Source organism: Aythya fuligula, chromosome 1 (genome assembly GCF_009819795.1).
Source record: "Aythya fuligula isolate bAytFul2 chromosome 1, bAytFul2.pri, whole genome shotgun sequence".
NCBI classification, from domain to species: domain Eukaryota; kingdom Metazoa; phylum Chordata; class Aves; order Anseriformes; family Anatidae; genus Aythya; species Aythya fuligula.
In genome coordinates this window covers 96,327,218-96,345,676 of record NC_045559.1, presented here as the reverse complement: position 1 = coordinate 96,345,676, position 18,459 = coordinate 96,327,218, and the positions used below count along the sequence as shown (strand labels likewise).

At 38.7% G+C, this 18,459-nt stretch overlaps 1 protein-coding gene across 2 annotated transcripts in view; it reads right to left on the bottom strand.

Annotated features, from left to right (window-relative positions):
- Positions 1-18,459, bottom strand: part of CRYBG3 (crystallin beta-gamma domain containing 3) — a 93,116-nt gene that overhangs the window by 26,200 nt on the left and 48,457 nt on the right. The window contains exons 8-13 of one of the 2 annotated variants that reach the window (XM_032180735.1): positions 12,230-12,366; positions 10,775-10,889; positions 9,168-9,203; positions 8,153-8,286; positions 6,249-6,375; positions 874-1,016 (exon numbers count right to left, since the gene is read on the bottom strand). In XM_032180735.1, coding sequence (XP_032036626.1) covers positions 874-1,016; positions 6,249-6,375; positions 8,153-8,286; positions 9,168-9,203; positions 10,775-10,889; positions 12,230-12,366 — 692 coding nt within the window. Of the gene's footprint in view, positions 1-873; positions 1,017-6,248; positions 6,376-8,152; positions 8,287-9,167; positions 9,204-10,774; positions 10,890-11,572; positions 11,672-12,229; positions 12,367-18,459 lie in introns of those variants that run through there. The other variant, XM_032180745.1, reaches the window with a different exon arrangement.

Below are 18,459 nucleotides of genomic sequence, written 5' to 3'. Positions count from 1 at the left end.
CACAGTGGCTGTTTCCAACAACAAGGTATGCACGCTGGCCAGCAGTCGGTAGCCTTGCAACACTCCTCTGCTTATCCTTCATGTAAATTTCTGTAATGTCTGCTGTATCAGAGCTGCCATTTGATGCCAAGCATGCAAGATTCCAGTTCCCCCCACAGTATTTTTTAGGCTTCTGGCACTGGGATAGAAGTACTTGTAAGCTTTGTCCTTGCTTCATCACTTAATACTTCATATACCTGTCAACAGACATTGCAGACGGTCTAATTTACCTTCCTTATTTATTGCAATTGTGCTGTTTACTTTTGTCCTGGACTTCACATAAGCACACTGAACATTAATGAAGTCCACCCTGTAGGTTTCATCAGCCTGAAACAGATACTCTTCAACACCTGTTGGTTTGACCCCTAGCTTTTAATTTAAATAATTATCTAAAAAGTATTTTAATTTTTAGTGCCTACAGCCTGACTTTATCATGATTAAGGCACAACACATCCTTTTTGTACAGGCTCCACCTGTCCCATAAGGTATCCCAGTTCTTAACATACCTAAAATCCCTCTTCCATACGATAATGCTCTGTATTATTGCCGAAGTGTTTGTGTTACATAACTACAGCCTGCGTAGTTTCTGGAGGATTGTCACAATCCTTCTCTAGTAACTAGAGTGCCCAGATTCAAATCAAGGTGTAGGCATAAGGCTTAGAGAAAACATTAAGACATTTTCTTCATTTACTAAGGGAACAGAGAGAAATATTGTTCTCCCTCAACTATTCACCACCTGTACCATGTGAAATATATTCTGTCAAAATATGCACTCCAAAACAGATCTGCACAAAAATACTTAATACTTCCATTCATAGATTTCAGTAGACTTACACTCCACTCCTCACAAGAATCGACCTTGTTTCTGGGCCAAATCCAGCCTGCTCCAGATCAGGAATTTCTTCATTGATGATGTCCAGTGTTTTCCCGTCTTCATCCTCAGACTGAAAAAGTGCCACCGATGACTCTATGAAATCCTAAGAGGCAACACAGGAGTTAGAAGATAGGTTGCCAAAACTCATGACACTTCACAACATAAAACATTTTGGAAAAGAGCTGTAGACAACATTTTATAAAACAATGAAGGGGTGTACATCCCTTAAATGAATCTTTAAGGAGGACTGGAGAACAAGTCCTACGAGGAGCGGCTGAGGGAGCTGGGCTTCTTCAGCCTGGAGAAAAGGAGGCTCAGGGGCAACCTTATCACTCTCTACAGGTACCTTAAAGGAGGCTGTAGCGAGGTGGGGGTTGGTCTATTCTCCCATGTGCCTGGTGACAGGACGAGGGGGAATGGGCTAAAGTTGCGCCAGGGGAGTTTTAGGTTGGATCTTAGGAAGAACTTCTTTACCGAAAGGGTTGTTAGACACTGGAACAGGCTGCCCAGGGAAGTGGTGGAGTCACCATCCCTGGAGGTCTTTAAAAGACGTTTAGATGTAGAGCTTAGGGATACGGTTTAGTGGGGACTGTTAGTGTTAGGTCAGAGGTTGGACTCAATGATCTGTGGTTCTGTGACTTTGGCATTGAAGAATGCAGCTGGAAGCCTGTCAATCTGGTTTGTCCTTCAGTGGTTTCCACTTTAGAGAGGAAGAACATGCTGCCCCTGACCACCACCCTTTTCTTAACAAGAATGACTGAGTGCAAAGATGCCTGCCTGGGCAAAAGAATGCTTGGGGACCAAGCATTCATCATCCAACAGCTTCACAAATGACAACTCCAATCATTACCATCACTACAGCCTTTTACTTCAAGTTCTCCATCTTCCCATGTTCAAGGCAATAATGGAGAGGATAAGACCGGGTAACATTTGGGAAGGTACAGATCACCTTTTCAGCACAAAGGGTTTATGGATTTTAGAGACATTCACTGCATGACTGATCTCTACAGCAATAAAGTAAATATCATACTGAATTATCATATTCTGTCCTATATAGCTGTGTGACACTGCTTTATGATTTCAGCCAGCATAACGTCTTAACCACTCAGCAGTTGTAAGCACACAGCTCAGCCACTGCTTGTGAACATGGAAAACAACAATCACAGAATGGCCTGGTTGTAAGGGACCTCAAAGATCACCTACTTCCAACCCCCCTGCCATGGGCAGGTGTACCACCCACTAGATCAGGCTGCTCAGAGACTCATCTAACTTGGTCTTGAACACCTCCAGGGATGGGGATCCACAACCTTTCTGAGCAACCTGTTCCAGAGCCTCACCACCCTTTGAGTGAAGAATTTCCTCGAACCTCTAATCTAAATCTCCCCTCTTTTCCATTCATTTACTTTCCTTAAAATTTAACAAGAGCATGAACTCAATTCCACTTCAGTGTTTCTGATACATTCTGCAATGTTGTAATAAGTTGCAAATAAGTAAGTTTTGCAAACAGAAGAAAAGGCTGTCAAGCAAATGCAGTAGCCAACACAGATTCACAAAACATATGAGGACACCCTCGTAAGAATTATTACATTAAATACTTGCTGATGTAGCACTTAAACTACCATGCAGAGAACAGTATGCTGAAGGCTACACACTGACAAAACCAGACTTACAAGAATCAAAAAAACACTTAAAAATTAAGGCCAGACCAAGCATGCAGCCAGATTCATTTGGTCAGGTGAATCTGACCAGACTTTTTAAAGAAGATCACGCCTTTTTGCAGGATTCAATCATAACCAAAACCAATTTAGAATGAACACTTAAGGTGGAATGACCTCTTTGCATTGTTTACAGTACACTAAAAAGTGACAGAGCAACTTGTGTACAACTGGTTTTCCTATTATATTGACCACCTACTTCTTTTATTTAAGAAGCTCCAAGTACTTCAGGTATACACTAGAAATTAAAGTATCATTTTTGGTAAAATCATCAACTGCAATTTCAGGCTACTTTTTAGAAAAAAAGAAGAATACTAGTGCAGTTGTAGTGACAATAGAAAATGGCTAACTTAACAGTCCTAAAGCAAGAATCTTATATGAGTTCCTGAAAAGCTATTTAGATCAAACATGCGCATAATTTCTTTACATTTAAAATGCTGATAATATGTCCACAAGTCTAATCAAAAACACGTTTCAAATACAGTCATCTTTTTTTCCTCCCTAAATTTTCACAGCAGTTTCTCACATAGTAAGCAATATGAGAATACTTTAAAATGAACTTCCAAGACAAGGCCAACCACTTTAGACCTGAAAACATCATGACAAACACAGGCATACCACAAATTAACAGATTCTCTCATTTGACCCTGGAAAAAACAGCAAATGCAAGCGGTTCCCCATATCACCATGCAGTACAAACTGCCGCCCTCCCTCAGGAACATGCCCTGCATTTGACTCCAGCGTTCCAACGTAGCTGCTGATAGCAGAGCTGGCAGCATACTGGAAAATACAACTCTACACGAGCTTCCTACTTCTTCTTTCAAAACACTACCAAATCCCTACATGACAGCTTGTGACAGGTTACAACAGAAATATTTGAGACAGACCCAAACTGAAATATCTTAGAGCATATCTACGTGCATGTGCATCTTTACCAGTGGGTAGGGAGGGGTGAAATCCACAATCCCTCTTTTGTGTGCAATGAAGAAACCTTTCTGATTAGTCAAGAGATTAAACTCACGTCTCAGCTCCACTGCTCTAGCTGGTATGAGTGGAGGCTTGGATTAACACACAGAAATATGGCTTGGATATTCCTGGTGCTAATAAGCTCTCAGGGAACCTGTCATGCTGACTGTCGTGGCACAGAAACACCTGAAGAGCTTTGCATAGCCACATTTAACAGAGCCGGTACTGACACAGGCTAATGAGGCACGCCGTACCCAGCCTGGCTGTACACAGCCATTTACGTGCTCCTGCACCATGCTCCTTGCTCTGGGAGCATAGCACAGAGACCTGTGCCCTGACTGCCTGCAGCTGACTCAGGTACACAGGGCTCATTAGCTGGGGCTCCGGGCCGTGTGAACTGGGTTAAATTGTTTTCAGGCCTGGGCTAGCCTTAAAGCCAACACAGTCCAGGTCATCTGGTGTGATGCCTGAGGGAAACCGTCTAGCTGGATGCGCTCCTGCATGAGATGACACTGGTGAGTACCTGTGGAAAGTACAGTCAGTCCCCAGCCCCGCTCCCTGTTGTAAGACCATGAATAACGCAACACAGCTACATGTCACAAATTCCTTCATCTTCTGCAGACATTCTTGAATTCATCTGACTAAAACAGAATTTCCAGGAAAAAATAATAAATATCTGCTATGTGGGAACAACCCTGCTGAGTCTTAGACCACTGTAGGCTTCACCACACTCCTCTTCACAGCACTGCTGAAATATAGAGATGAACTTGTATGCTCCTTGTGCAGCAAGGGGCCTGAGGCACAGACAGCTGTTTTTGCATTTTTTCCCAAGTCCCCTCTAAAAAAAGAGTTTGGTAGTAAAATGTGTTTACAATCCTGACCTTAAATAGCATACACAAAGTCACAAAGGGAACATATGGCATGCCTGAACACTGACCTATGTTTGAAAGTGGAGGTCAATCTGTTGGTCGAGCAGAATAAAATGGCACTGCCGTCAGTTGTTTTATTGGTTCCAAATACAAACTACCTTATTTTTTTTTTAAAGTTAGTTATGCTACAATCTGAGGAAAAGCATGACTTATACTTCTACTATCAGTACTTACATATTGATATAAATGTACGCCTATTTAAATGATATATGTTGTTACATGAATGTGATTGATACATGTTTTCAAAATGTTAGGGGCTTCAGCAACCTGATTCTTTTAGGCTTTTGTCAAATTAAATCAAAGAATCACTGAATATCCTGAGTTGGAAGGGACCCACAAAGATCATAGAGCCCAACTCCTGGTTCCACACAGGATCACCTAAAAATCAAACTGTATCTGAGAGCATTGTCCAAATGCTTCTTGAACTCTATAGCAGGCTCGGTGCTGTGATGACTGCCCTGGGGAGCCTGTCCCAGTGCCCAACCACCCTCTTGGTGAAGAACCTTTTCCTAAGATCCAACCTGATCTTCCCCTCTCACAGCTTCATGCCATTCTGTATCACTGTCCCCAGAGAGCAGAGCTCAGTGCCTGCCCCTCCGCTCCCCTCGTGAGGGAGCTGCAGGCCACCATGAGGCCTCCCCTCAGCCTGCTCTGCTCTGAGCTGAACAAACCAAGGGACCTCAGCTGAAAAATAAACCTGAAAATAAATTATTTAGAAGGGAATATATTTCTTCAATTCATTGCATTCTCCCATCTTTATACCCCCACTCCTCCCCTCCCAAAAAAACAACCAACCAAAAAAAAAAAAAATAAATAAATAAATAAAAAAAATCCAAAGTGACTGTTGAATTAGTTCGCTCTAAGTGCCTATCTTCAACTTTCACAAAGCTCCTGGCTCAGGAATATCACATCACATCTGGAAGACCAGGTAACATCAGAGTAAGCAATTTAATTCTCAAAAGGAGCCACTCTTTGCAGCTGCATTCAAAGAGCAGGAATACTCACAAAGCTCCTTTTATTATCAGTCAAAGAAACAAACAAAAGACATACAAAAAAACAACCAACAACCCAACAACAAAAAAGACAAAAGACAAAAACAACCAACCAAATCAACCCCCCACTAAATGAAATAGTAAGGAAATTCTAATCCCATGTTTCTACATCACTGGAAAGTCTAACATTACTTCCAGTGCTGGACTCTGATATAGTTTTTATTATTTCAGCGTTGTCCCCACTAAACACATTTTAGTAGAATGGATTTTTTCCACTTGATTATTCTTGTTGCCAAAATTTTCTGGCACAAAAATCACAGAGACAGAGGGTAATATTTAAAGGCTCACAACAGCTGCTATGTTGAAAAACTATTTTATATTTTAATAAGGAACTACACTGTACACTTACCAATGTTAAACTTAAAATAAAAAATCTATTCTAGAGATTTGAACAGCTTAAAGTGCAGAAGTGAGTTACTTTGAAAATCTGGCAGGGGAACAAGGAATTCTGCATGATACATTATTTCATGAACTTTAGAAAAGCTATTCAAAACCTGCTTCCACTTTACAACATATACAGTCCAGTCTAAATTTCAGCAAGTAAGAAAATGAGAGTGAACTTGGACAACCGATGGAATGACCAAACACACGACACCTCTACCGTAAAGGAAGAATAACCATCTTTATGTATAGAGCTGTGAATCATTTGTATGAAATTCATAAAAGTACTTACAGCCTGAAGAAACCGGAAAGACAGGAGGACGCTGTCAGTTCCCCCCCATGAGTGCCTGTCTTCATAATCTCCCTCCTCCAGCAAATACTGACGGCCTTTGTAGCGTTCCTTATCATAAGCAACCCATCTACAGTAACCATACAACAAAATAAAGAGAAATAACTAAAAGGAATACAACTCCACACATGATTTTTTGTAACAAATAAAAGGGGAAATGAACATCCTAAGAACACTAAGATGAGTATCACAGACTCCACTAAAAAACAAAGCAAGATTTGTTGGAAATCACAACACACAACCAAGCGCTCTTTGTGGATCAAAATTCTGCCATGTGATTGTTTCTCCAACAACAGTTTATTTGTGTAATGCTACTTGATGTATCTCTCCTCAGTCAGCCATATTCTTAATACCAATATTCAGTACTAAATAGAGGCTAACACATCTAGCAGCCAAAACACTGTAAGGCACCAATTGCCAATGATACAACCCAGCAGAAAATCTCTTCCATGTCTTCATGAATGAGAAGATCCTACCCTTGCTGGAGTTTGTGATAATATTCAGGAATTTCAGCAGAGGAAAGTTTCACCCACTTATACTGTTTCCTGCTCTAGTCTACGAATAGACAAATGAATTGAATATATACAATACATTGTGTATAGAACATATTTAAATACTAAGGGAATAAAACTCTTAAAATTATTTTGAACAAAACAGATAATCAATTAAAATAAGGTGTTTCTATATCATTTTTGAAAGTGGAACTTAATTTGAAAAAATGCCTCTCCTCCCCAATTTCTTTCTTGAAAGCATTGATTTCACTAGAACTCCCTTGCAAGTATTTAGAACTGCTATACAAATTCTGTTGGCATTGAAATTTGGCAGGCAGTGATAGCTTTACTCTTAGTACCATTTGGTTTACATTAATTCATCTGTTTAAGTTACCACAGTATTAAAAATAAAAGACACCACAACAGACAGAAGGATGATTTTTAAGAATTTGAGGTTTCCCAGATAGCTAATATGTAGTGTATTTATTTGAATAGATTATTTGTTTATTCATAATTAAGTTTATTTTTAATTTAGTGCTTGTAAGATTCTGATGACAGCCTGTATATTCTTGAGTCTTTATATTGAAGTATTGAAACCCTCTAAGAAAAAGATTAAAGCTTCTGAAAACTCTCATTGCTAAGCTCTTTGGCAGAAGCAACCATCCTGTATGCTTTCAAACCATCTTAAATTTTTGGGTCTTGGGAGAGGTTGAAAGAACAATCTGTGGATTAGTAGTTCTCTAGAACAGCTGGAGCTGAGCCTACCTCTTGAGAAGTTCACCTAAGCGTATGGTTCTGTTACACAGCTTTTTCTGTGTGTGTGAGAAGGAGGGAGGGACAGTCAAAGTGACAGAGTCAATCCCAGGCCTCAAAGGAGTGCATTCTTATTTTTAAATAACATGCAACAGGTGGCAAAGTAAAGCCATTAAGACAGTAAGACAGTTTATAGATTTCAGAGGCATTAAAATGTCAAACTGAAGACTGTCCACACCTATTGAAGGTCATTTACGTAAATCAAATAGAGATTATCGGAAGCATAAATCAATCTAAATTACAGCTCTGTGTGAAAGCTGTCATTAAGGAACAAAGTGGCCCAGTTTACTGGCATCTAAATGGCCAACACTGACGTCACACCCCTCACACATTTAGCTTTACCTTCCAGTATTTTCTTAGATAGGTAAGCCACAATGAGAGGTAATTTTTTTCAAGGCTTATAACTGACAAGAGAAACGTGTATTTCTTTCTTAAAATATTTTACCAAGAGAAATTCTAATCATGCCTTAGTTGGCACTTCCTAACACTTAGTTACAATTTTCTATTTTAAAGTATACAAATACAAATGTGAAATACACTTACACTCCACCAACGATGCGTATTGATCCAATTTCCTTGAAATCCTCTTTGTTACCAAACAGAGCCAGGACAGAAGTGATATTTTCTGAAAACTCTTTAGACCATCCTCCAAAGTGTGTTTTCTCATATATTATCATCTAGAAAACATGATTTCAAACAATGCCTTGAACATGTCCTGAATTATAGTTTGAATGTAACTGCACTCTGCAGCTATATGACTATGATTTATCCTGTAATACGGTGCCTAGGCAGCGGATAACAGCTTGCAGCGAATCCTAACTCTGTCACAGCTAGATGTGCTGAGCTAACCCTTAAAACTAGTCAAGAGTTTCAGTCAACAAGAGCCAACATCTCTGCACTTTGCTGAAGTAATTTCAGTGACTGCAGATAGCATACACACCCAAGTGGGTTCTTCATCTGCCAAACCACACAGATCAGTTATCAACAGTATTAATATTTATTAACATTATTTATTAGAAACATTTCCAAGTGTTGCATGTATTTGCATAATTAAAAAATTACCTATACAATTAGCATTTTTTTGGAGAAACAGAAAGAGGAGGAATGAGGAACAATAATGCTAGATTAGCTTTCTGCTCCTCAAATCACAGAAAGTTTGTGGTTGTACTCATGACCTGTGGTACTGAGCTCAGGTATAGGAAGGAAGGATTCTAATCTCCCCCATATTTTTTTTTAAACATGGTACATTAAATGGGAAAATCCCTCCTGACCCACTTCCATTACAGGGATGAATGTGTCAGTCAGAGAACAACATTTTACATTACAAAAGCTTTACAATTTTCCTACAGCAAATTCACATTCTCTTAATATGTAATAAACAAACTACTACTTTCACATTTCAGGAAGCATTAGTAAGAAAGCAGACTTGACAGTATTAGTGAATTTTCCTTCAGCAGCAAACATCACACACGCAACAAAAAGAAAATAGCCTTGAAAAGGGTTTTGTATTTCCAGTGCTTTTTTTTTCAGTTTTATTTTCAGCATCCTCAGTGCTTACCTTGACGTTCATAGGCATTTGTACCTTTAGTCCACCCTAAGAAAAGATGGAAAATAGTATTTATATAACATTTGAAATTATGGTTTGATACACATTTCACATTATTATCAGGTCACAAAGTCTTTGTAATTATATTCACCATACTCAGTGTTAGCCAAATCAAGCATTAGCTTAAATACTCTGATAATTCACGAAGGCCAGGGTTGCTTTCAACCTGATCTACAAACAAAATCAGTGCATTGACAACCCTGCAGGGGTGCAAGCAATGTTAAAATATTCCTTTGTTGTCTATTAGCGCTCAAAAGCAAATATTTACCATGTGTTTTTTTTTTTTTTTTTTTAACTAATTTGCATTGAATATTTTCTTACATTAACTTTTAAAGCTGTGTTGTATGTACATGTATTTTGATTGTATGTACATGTATTTTGAGTTACTTAAGCATCGGTGATGAAACACTGAGAAACTATAAACATGAGAAGACAAAAACTATAGGCTGAAACATTCATGTCTGTGGTTAAAGAGCAAATTCAAAAAATGTACTTCCCGTGGAAATGTTAGTGAGTGATATTTGGTAGGAGAATAAGACACCTACCTCCCAAGCTGTTAGGTGGGAGCTCCCAAGCTGTTATGTTTTATTGACTTGAGGATTTTAAATTCTCCTTCTGAAGCCTTGCTATATATACAGTCAAGTGATGCGTTATATCCTGCCACATCTTTTTCACAATTAAACCTATGTGATGTCTATCAAAATCAAAATTAGCTGCCCCTCTCAGGATTTGTATGCAATGTGAGGTCACAGGAAGACTACTGGGTATTTTTAATAGTAAAATCCTCTCCTCTCTTCCACCCCCAGCAGATTCCGTCTGCACTATCAAAAAAAGAAAATGAACAACTTCTAAGGAGCTGTTTTAATTAATGAATTGGTGTTGGTTGCAATACAACTACAAATTTTTCAGTTCTATCTTGTTTGATCTCCACAGCAGCAGTTTCCCAGGAACATGTCCTGCTGTTGCACTGGCTATGTGTTCTTATTGGAGCTGGTGCAGGAGCTCAGCAAGCCCTGGAACAAATTCCTACTGTGCCATTCCAACACTAACAATGTACCATGGCATGAGAGGACTGTTAAACATGTAAGGATTAAACCTGAAAGGATGTCGGAACCGAAGTCACATGTCAGGGGCGACCTTATTGCTCTCTACAGGTACCTTAAAGGAGGCTGTAGCAAGTTTGGGTTGGTCTGTTTTCCCACGTGCCTGGTGACAGGACGAGGGGGAATGGGCTGAAGTTGCGCCAGGGGAGTTTTAGGTTGGATGTTGGGAAGAACTTCTTTACCGAAAGGGTTGTTAGACATTGGAACGGGCCACCCAGGGAAATGGTGGAGTCACCATCCCTGGACGCCTTTAAAAGACGTTTAGATGTAAAGCTTAGGGATATGGTTTAGTGGAGGACTTGTTAGTGTTAGGTCAGAGGTTGGACTCGATGATCTTGAGGTCTCTTTCAACCTAGAAATTCTGTGATTCTGTGATTCTGTCAATCGAAACGACCAAAGGTTCACAACAACCAAAAGGCAAGCACGTGACTTATTAGAGAGCTGTGAAGTCCTCACCATTTTTAAGGGACGCAGAGATTTCACATCTGCTGAAGGAATTTCAGATGGTTCATTGCATTCTTCCAAAATCTTCATCTCTCCTTTGTAATTAAAGTCTGAATAACCAAGCCATCTATAACAATCGGGATAAAGGACTTATTAATCTAATTAGATACATTACAAATGTAACAATCTTAAAATTATTTTTCTTTTTCTGATTATTAGCAGTAGACAATGTGTTTTAGATACTGTCAGCACATCAAAAACAAGCTATTTAAACACACCAGCACTATCAATGCTAAGAAGATCTCAAATACTTTCACTCAGTCCCAGGCAAACATAAACAAAAGAGCAGAAAGTTACCAACTTGCTTACTTGCTTTAAGAAGCCAGTTTGTTACACTGTGAGTATACTGAACCAATACTAAAGCACCAGTATTAAGGATGAGACGTGAAATTTTACCTAGGACTGCCACCTTCGGAATCAAAAAGTTTCTAACATCAATCCTACTTATTTTTTTTTCAGTGGAAGTTATTAAAGTATGATTGTTTATGGCACTCCTTTGGAAAGCCAGATACTTTAATTTTAATGTGAAAATCAAAAATGTTGACACTCCTTCAGACTGCCTTAAATAAAAAAGAATACTGAACATAAAGGTTGGATGCAGAGTTAGTAAACAAAATAAGGAATGGAGGAAGAGACATTAAGCTGTATGGACAATTACTTAAAACTACACACAGATACTACAAGCAGTTAATAGTCAGTCAGAGTTCTGTCAAAACTATGACAAGATTCTGTTTTTAATTCCTTCATCACCTCAAGCTTCACAGACATATTGCAAGATCGTGGGAAGGAAAGCTTGGCTCGCACGGAAAGGCAAACTCAGACTCTTGTAACAGAACAGCTAATGTCATTCTGCAAAGAAGAGGCACAGAATTTCCAAACTTCAGGAAATGCGAAGTATTGGACATTTACCCAGAAAACAAGACTATTCTGCTCAAAACAGGAAATGACGGACTACCAAAGGAGCCTATATCATATTGCATCATCTCGCTGCAAAAACTCAGAATATAGCCATAAATTGAAGAATGCTTGCATGACATAATATTCATCTTCTGGTATTCAGCCACACTGTTATAGTTATAACAGGGTGGGTGGCTAGGGAGATGGCATCTATTCTCCAGTGAACTTAAAGCTAATTATAGCTGAGCTGCTCTTTCTATTTATAAAGCTACTCAAAGATGGAATTATAGAAGACCTCTGCCAGCAACTAGAAGAAAAAAATCCTTCAAAAATTTGCTTCCACTGCTAGAAGCTTGCTTAGCACAATGCTGAAGTGTAGAGCTAGGAATATCCAGTGTATGTTAACTGATATATAGCAAAAACCTAGAATATCGTTCCTATCATTGACTTTCAGCTCATGATGATTTTCTACCTGCTGGCAAACTGCTATAAAACAGGTTCAGTACTCACACTCCTGATTTGACACTTATATATGGGTTTTTTTCAACATCCAGTTCTTCTAAATTGGCAACTGCGCTTTGTATGCAGATAGGAAGTCCCCCTGTGCCAGCTCCCAGGCAGAACTCGATCTCTGGAACACTGCAGTCCTGCAGAAACAAAACAAATGCTAAGGATTATCCATGTTCGGAAAGTCTGCCCCACTGGGGGGATGGGGAAAAAGGACAAGTCATCTTTCCTTCTTTTTTCCCCGTTTTCTTACCCTTCTAACCTAACTTTGGGCTTTACATGAAGGAAGGTTTTTGTTTTTAAATGCAAAATGTGATTTTTATAAAAGCTAAGAGAAGTAAATTTCCATCTCCTAGTAACTTTAAAAAAAAAAAAAAAAAAGTACATTTATGCCTAGGCTGCTTTCAAAAAGCTGTTTAAATACTATTTAGGTAAAGGCTCTGACAGTATTTACTGATAGACAAACCATGCATATAGTACTGTAGATTATTTATTTTTAAGACATTGCTTCCATAAGACACATGTAGTTAAATATTATGCATGTATCACTAACATTTTCTGGAAATGTCTACTACTTCATTCCACTTCTTCCCCTCCAGCCCCCCTGGTGCTAATTAGGTTCTGTTATGCATCTGACTATGCTTTCAAGACATGTGAGTTCAATTTTCTGTCACATTAAATAATTTTACAGTGTCTTAGACAAAGAAAGAAAAAGAACAGTACTGTAAAGCATTTGTAAAGAAGACACTTTAGCAATTTTTCTGTTACTACAAAGCAACAAACTCCGTTACAATCTTGAAGGTATATGTCTATGCCAGAGAACAACTTGTTGAACACATGACCTGATCTAGAATTTGTGGACTTTTTAGTTGAACCACATTAATTTAATAACACTTATATAAAATACATAGTCAAAACCTTTTTTTTTTTTTTTTTTCTCCCCGCAGCACTCAAACATGTTATGAATCAATAAGGATCTCCTGTAAGGTCCTGATTCAGCAGTGTATTACAGAATTGTCTTCATGTGACAGTGAAAGGTGGCTCACACACTTACAGAGTTTGATAAGCTATAGCTGAAAACCTTCAGTACTCAGTGGTAACTTCATAGTACACTTCCCCTTCCAACCCATGGGTCCATTTGCATTATGCCGGTGATCTTGAATAGCATAAAAGACCCCAGAAATCCTAAATGTAGCTGGATGAAGATGCCCCTTAAATGTGTGCTGAAAAAGAAGAACGAGAAGCTGAACCCAAGGTTCCTTCAACAGAAGTATTGGTTACTGGATTTGTTCAGGAACCAGCCAGGGTCACAACAAAACAGTGACCCCACACACCCTGTGGCTTCTCAGAAACCCAGAAGACAAAATACATAGAGCTTGCAGAGAAACCCAGCCTGAGGGCACAAAAGCTCTTAATGTTTCAGCCCCTCATCTCGTGACAATGCCAACACACTCTCCCTTTACACCTGGTTTTGAGTGGAGCTTTCAAATGAAGAAGCATCACAACTAGAAAAACAGCTCTGCTTGGTCAAAGTTCTTTCAGGAGTTATTTAACTGTCAGCAGTAATTGTGGCAATTCTAATAGGTGCACTTCTGTATATTACTTCACTTTCCTCATGAGACCTAAGTACCACAATATTCAGTTTTGGCAACTCTTTCTCTTGCACAATTGTGTTTCCTTTGTATTGTACCTTGCAAACAATGCATACTATTTGTTTTCAGGAAAACAAAAAAACAAGAAAAAGGCCACCACCCTTTAATACCAGAATTTTTATATTCAGATGAATAAAAGCAGAAATACTAGGGATAAAAACCTTTCTAATACAATGCTACTATATAGCAAGGAACATTATTTCCTCAAGTTCTAAAGGTATTGCAAAACAAGATTAAAAGAAGTTTTATTATAGTTTTATAGTCTCCTAAAATACCTGACATGTATGTCTGGAATCTGTGAATCCAACAGTAAAATTTGATAAGCAAGATCAGAAGTTGCACCTATAAGAATTCCACAGGTAACGACGCTAGACTCTAATGGTTTCAGATAAATTCTGAAACAAAGTACCTACAAGACTAAACAAGCAGCAAAATAAAGTATCTTTGCCTGAGGGCTCAGACAGACTAGGAGCCAGTATGTTTGATTTTCATTTGGTAGGAGGTATTTTTTTTTCCATTTGAAGTTTGGAAAGAACCAGTTTGTATTTTCTTTTCAAGTTTTGCTTTCCTCCTTGAAGCTCAAGGCAGGCTCCACCTCAACAGGTGAAGAATGTAGCAGTTCTCCAAAGCCTAGGTGAATCACAAGCATTCAGAATAAAATCTCTCCCAGTTACTACCACCTCTCTTCAGCCAGATTTTGACAGCCATAAACAAACTCTACTCATTGCAATGGTATTTTTGTGTGTACTAGATTAAGTCTACAAAGTCCTGTCATAAAATAATAAACTGAGGTCCTCATCAAAAGCAGTACCTACTTTTAAAGTTAATAACATCTTCAAGCAAGAATTACCTTATATTTTCTAAGCATATTAAAAAAATCATAAATACACATTTTGACTTAAATAGGTCAAGTTCCATACATTAAGACTATATATAATAATTCACAGATTGCAAAAAAAAAAAAAAAAAAGAATTATCTTGCTGTATAAATGAACACTGTATTTGCAGATGTACACTCAAGTAGAATAACACTGATTTCTATAGCTTAAGCATGTAAACCTTAGCTTAGTAAATATTTGCCCTAGCATGTTCAGATTTGCCTAAATGTATTTAATTGGCATCATTACTTTCAGAAGCTTTTTTAACTTTTCTAATGAAGCCACTATCTTTAAAAACAAAATGAAAACCACACAAATATGACAGCATTCAAGTCAAGAACCAGATCCTTCAGCCCCAAACCCTTTCATTTGCAAGGCGTCAAGATTTTAGAGTAAGATAGCCACATGCAAAACTACTATCACAGTGTTTCTGGACAGATCCTAAACTGGAAAGTTTCCTTCCTATTCCCCCTGCCCTGCCACCCACTTCACAAGCGGTCAAAACTCGTGCCACATTCATTACGCTACTGACACATCAGGCGAAAACAAAACAAAAAGCACTGCAAACAGATTAAGTCTCCTCTGGGTCTTCATTACCATTGATACTACACAGCTAGTAAGCGCTTGGGTAGGTCACGGGCCTATTGGCACTCAACTCTGTGGCACTCTCCTCCCACCTCCACCAAGTCATCCTGGAGCACTCGTGCTTCCCTCATGGTCTTCTAGGAGAAGAGATGAGGACGCAACAAAGACAACACTGTCTTCTACAGTCTGCAATGTGTTTAGAAAGCATGGGGACTACTCAAGCCAGTTTGCTGAGAACAGACATTTCCAAAACTGTACCATGCCTCTTAGCAGAAAGGGTCAGGCTTCCTCTGAAGAAAGTTACAAAGCACCCTCAAGACCGTAGCATTAAATATTACTCTTGGTGGCATCTTTGGCATTTTTCTAGTCTGTCCAAGAGCCTTACCATAAGCAAGAGACCCTGAGCCTTCAACCAATTCAAAGTGGTCTTGGCTATTTACCCTTCTTCTGGATCCAGGGTTACAGCACCAGCAGGGCTAAGCACTTGTAGTGCTGTTCTTCTCCTTGGAGCTGTATCCTTCGGTGACTGAAGTGATCAAAATAGCCAGATTAAATGATGGTAGCCTTTTATGTCAACAACAGGACAAAGCATGACTAAAGCCTGGCTTCCTAAGCAAAAAGTAAAGACTATGAAAGAAGAGTCTATTGAAAACCAGGCCTAATTAGTTCTGGTGCTCACACAATTGCTTTTTAATTCAGTCTAGACATGCATCTTACTGTTGATACACAGTTTGTCCTTAGGACACGTCAGCTTCTGCAGCATTCTTTAAATTCTTATTCTGTCAGTACTACAGCCTTTTTTTTATCCATTCAAAATCGTTTCTTCCAGTTCTGTCTTGTGCCTCTCTTGCTATCACAGATCATCGCAAAACCAAATGACAAAACTTAACATGGCTGGAAGTAAAACAAAATACTAAGGAAATTAATGCCTATACCACCACCAACGCTTCAGGATACCTTGTGGCATTTGATTATGTAGTCACTGCTTGAATTAATATTTTCTTTTCATCCAGCAAACCACACAAACAGAACAGAGCCTTCAAGTAATATTGAGCATTGGGTGAGCATTCCAATTACAAAAAGTTTTGCTTAAGGTAACTGCACAAGGAATCCAGTTATTCCCCATGTTGCAGATAGAGATTAAAAACTGCTGTTTCAGACCTCTTGTCATCCTGTAAAACAGTGGTTTATAGGATTACTCCAGAATGGAAACATCAGTACCTTTTTTCAGCTCTTGTTTTTGGGAAAGCAACTGTTAGCATCCTCTTAGGGCCTCCAGAAACAAAGAGTAAAAGCCCCTCAATTCCACAGGATTTACAGCAGACTTTGGAACTGACTTGGCTCAGTGGATTGCGGGAGCCACAACAAACCTGTGTTTGCAGGTAGATTTCACTATCTTAGACCCATATTTACTTGTCTTAGTGTCTTACTTCTCATTATTTCAAATAGGTCTTCATTTCACTAGTCCCATGTTCTGTTCCTTTGGGATCTTCTCCTTCTCCCCTCCCCAGCCAAGTTGCTTCAGTTAAATACACATGAATTCATCAAATCCATATCCACAGTGAGTAGAGCCACAGGTTAGCTACAAAGTTAACAGAATCTGTTTTCTTCTGGATGCTTGAAGCCAAATCAGAGCAAGAAGCTACTGTCAGATTGTTTCTGAGCACACTAACATCTGCCAGTAAAAAATAAAAATATTAAACACACCTCCTAGAGCTTCTTTAGTAAACATCTGTTTTTCTTTCCTTTGTAAGCCATTTTCTTTCCAAATACTTAGCCAATGTTTGTATCTGCTAATTCAAGGCATCTGAACAGCCCCTAGACAACCACCATGAAAAGCCACTAGAAGAATCAGTCAACAAGCCAGATAAACTGGACACACAGCCAGTATGACCAAACTAGGCAGTAGACAAGCCACTGGGCTTCTCAGGCTATGAAAGAGAGAATGGCAGTAAAACATACTGCTGATCATACACACAAGCTGCCTAGAAGAGAAATAGCTATTTGTCAATTAAAAAAAAAAGCCTATATTTTCACACACACACACAAAAAAAAAGTAAATTAAAAAGGCTGAACTGTGGTAAACTACCTTCTAAAAGTAGTTCCACAGCAGCTGACACAAAACTTAAAAAAGGGAATTTCACAAATCAAGATGTAGAGGACAAAACCCTGCTTAGCAAGCTCTATACCCCCTCTAGCTGCACACAACACTAGGGACTAATTGCAAAAGTCCACCCATATTTACTGGAGATTTAAGTTACATGAGAAATAGTGTTGATTATTAAAATAGGGTATTACTGTAAGGAAGGCTTTCCATCTGTGTGGTGGTTTTACCGTGTATGGGCTGCTGCAGGGAAAGTTAACATCCCAGCCAGACCCAGTACACTGTGTTCCATACAAATGAACCACATATGGGAAGAAGAACAATATTAAATTTACTTAGTTCTATTACAAATATTTTTAACCAAGCACGATGGAACTAACAACACTGTCTTTTGTGTCCAAGGGTTTTCTTAGATACACAAAATACACCGAGCTTCCCTGAGCTTCAGACCATAGTTCTGCATGTTATTACTGGATTTCTTTAATTATTTATCCATTTTCCATATTATCAATATCCCATATTGGTCAAATGTTTTTAGCATTTATTTGAGCTAAATAAATTAGAAGAACTGTTCATGCCCTCAACTAGCCTCTTCTGAATTTATTTAAGTCTTTAAGAAAATGAAAAAGTATTTCTAACTGCTGTGATGACATTATATCTCTGTACTGATTACAAAAAGGTCATCAGCTTTAAAATGACTTGTATACCAGTAGAGTACAAAAATCCAGCACTTTTTCTGAAACACTTTCACATTGTGATACAAATGATAATTCACTCACAATAAAGGGCCGTTGCACTGTGAATAACGGGAATGTTATGCTAAACACAAAGAGCACTAATTCTTAAATCACAAGATCTGGTAAATATATTCCTCATTCACTAAGTAATAATGGACACATTATATTTAGTTTTAGGCATTTGATTCCTATCTTTTAAACAAAATGCCTTTTAAACTTCTGGCTGTATGTAGAGCCAGATGCTGTAGGTGTACCACTGGGCCGTGCGGAACCCCAG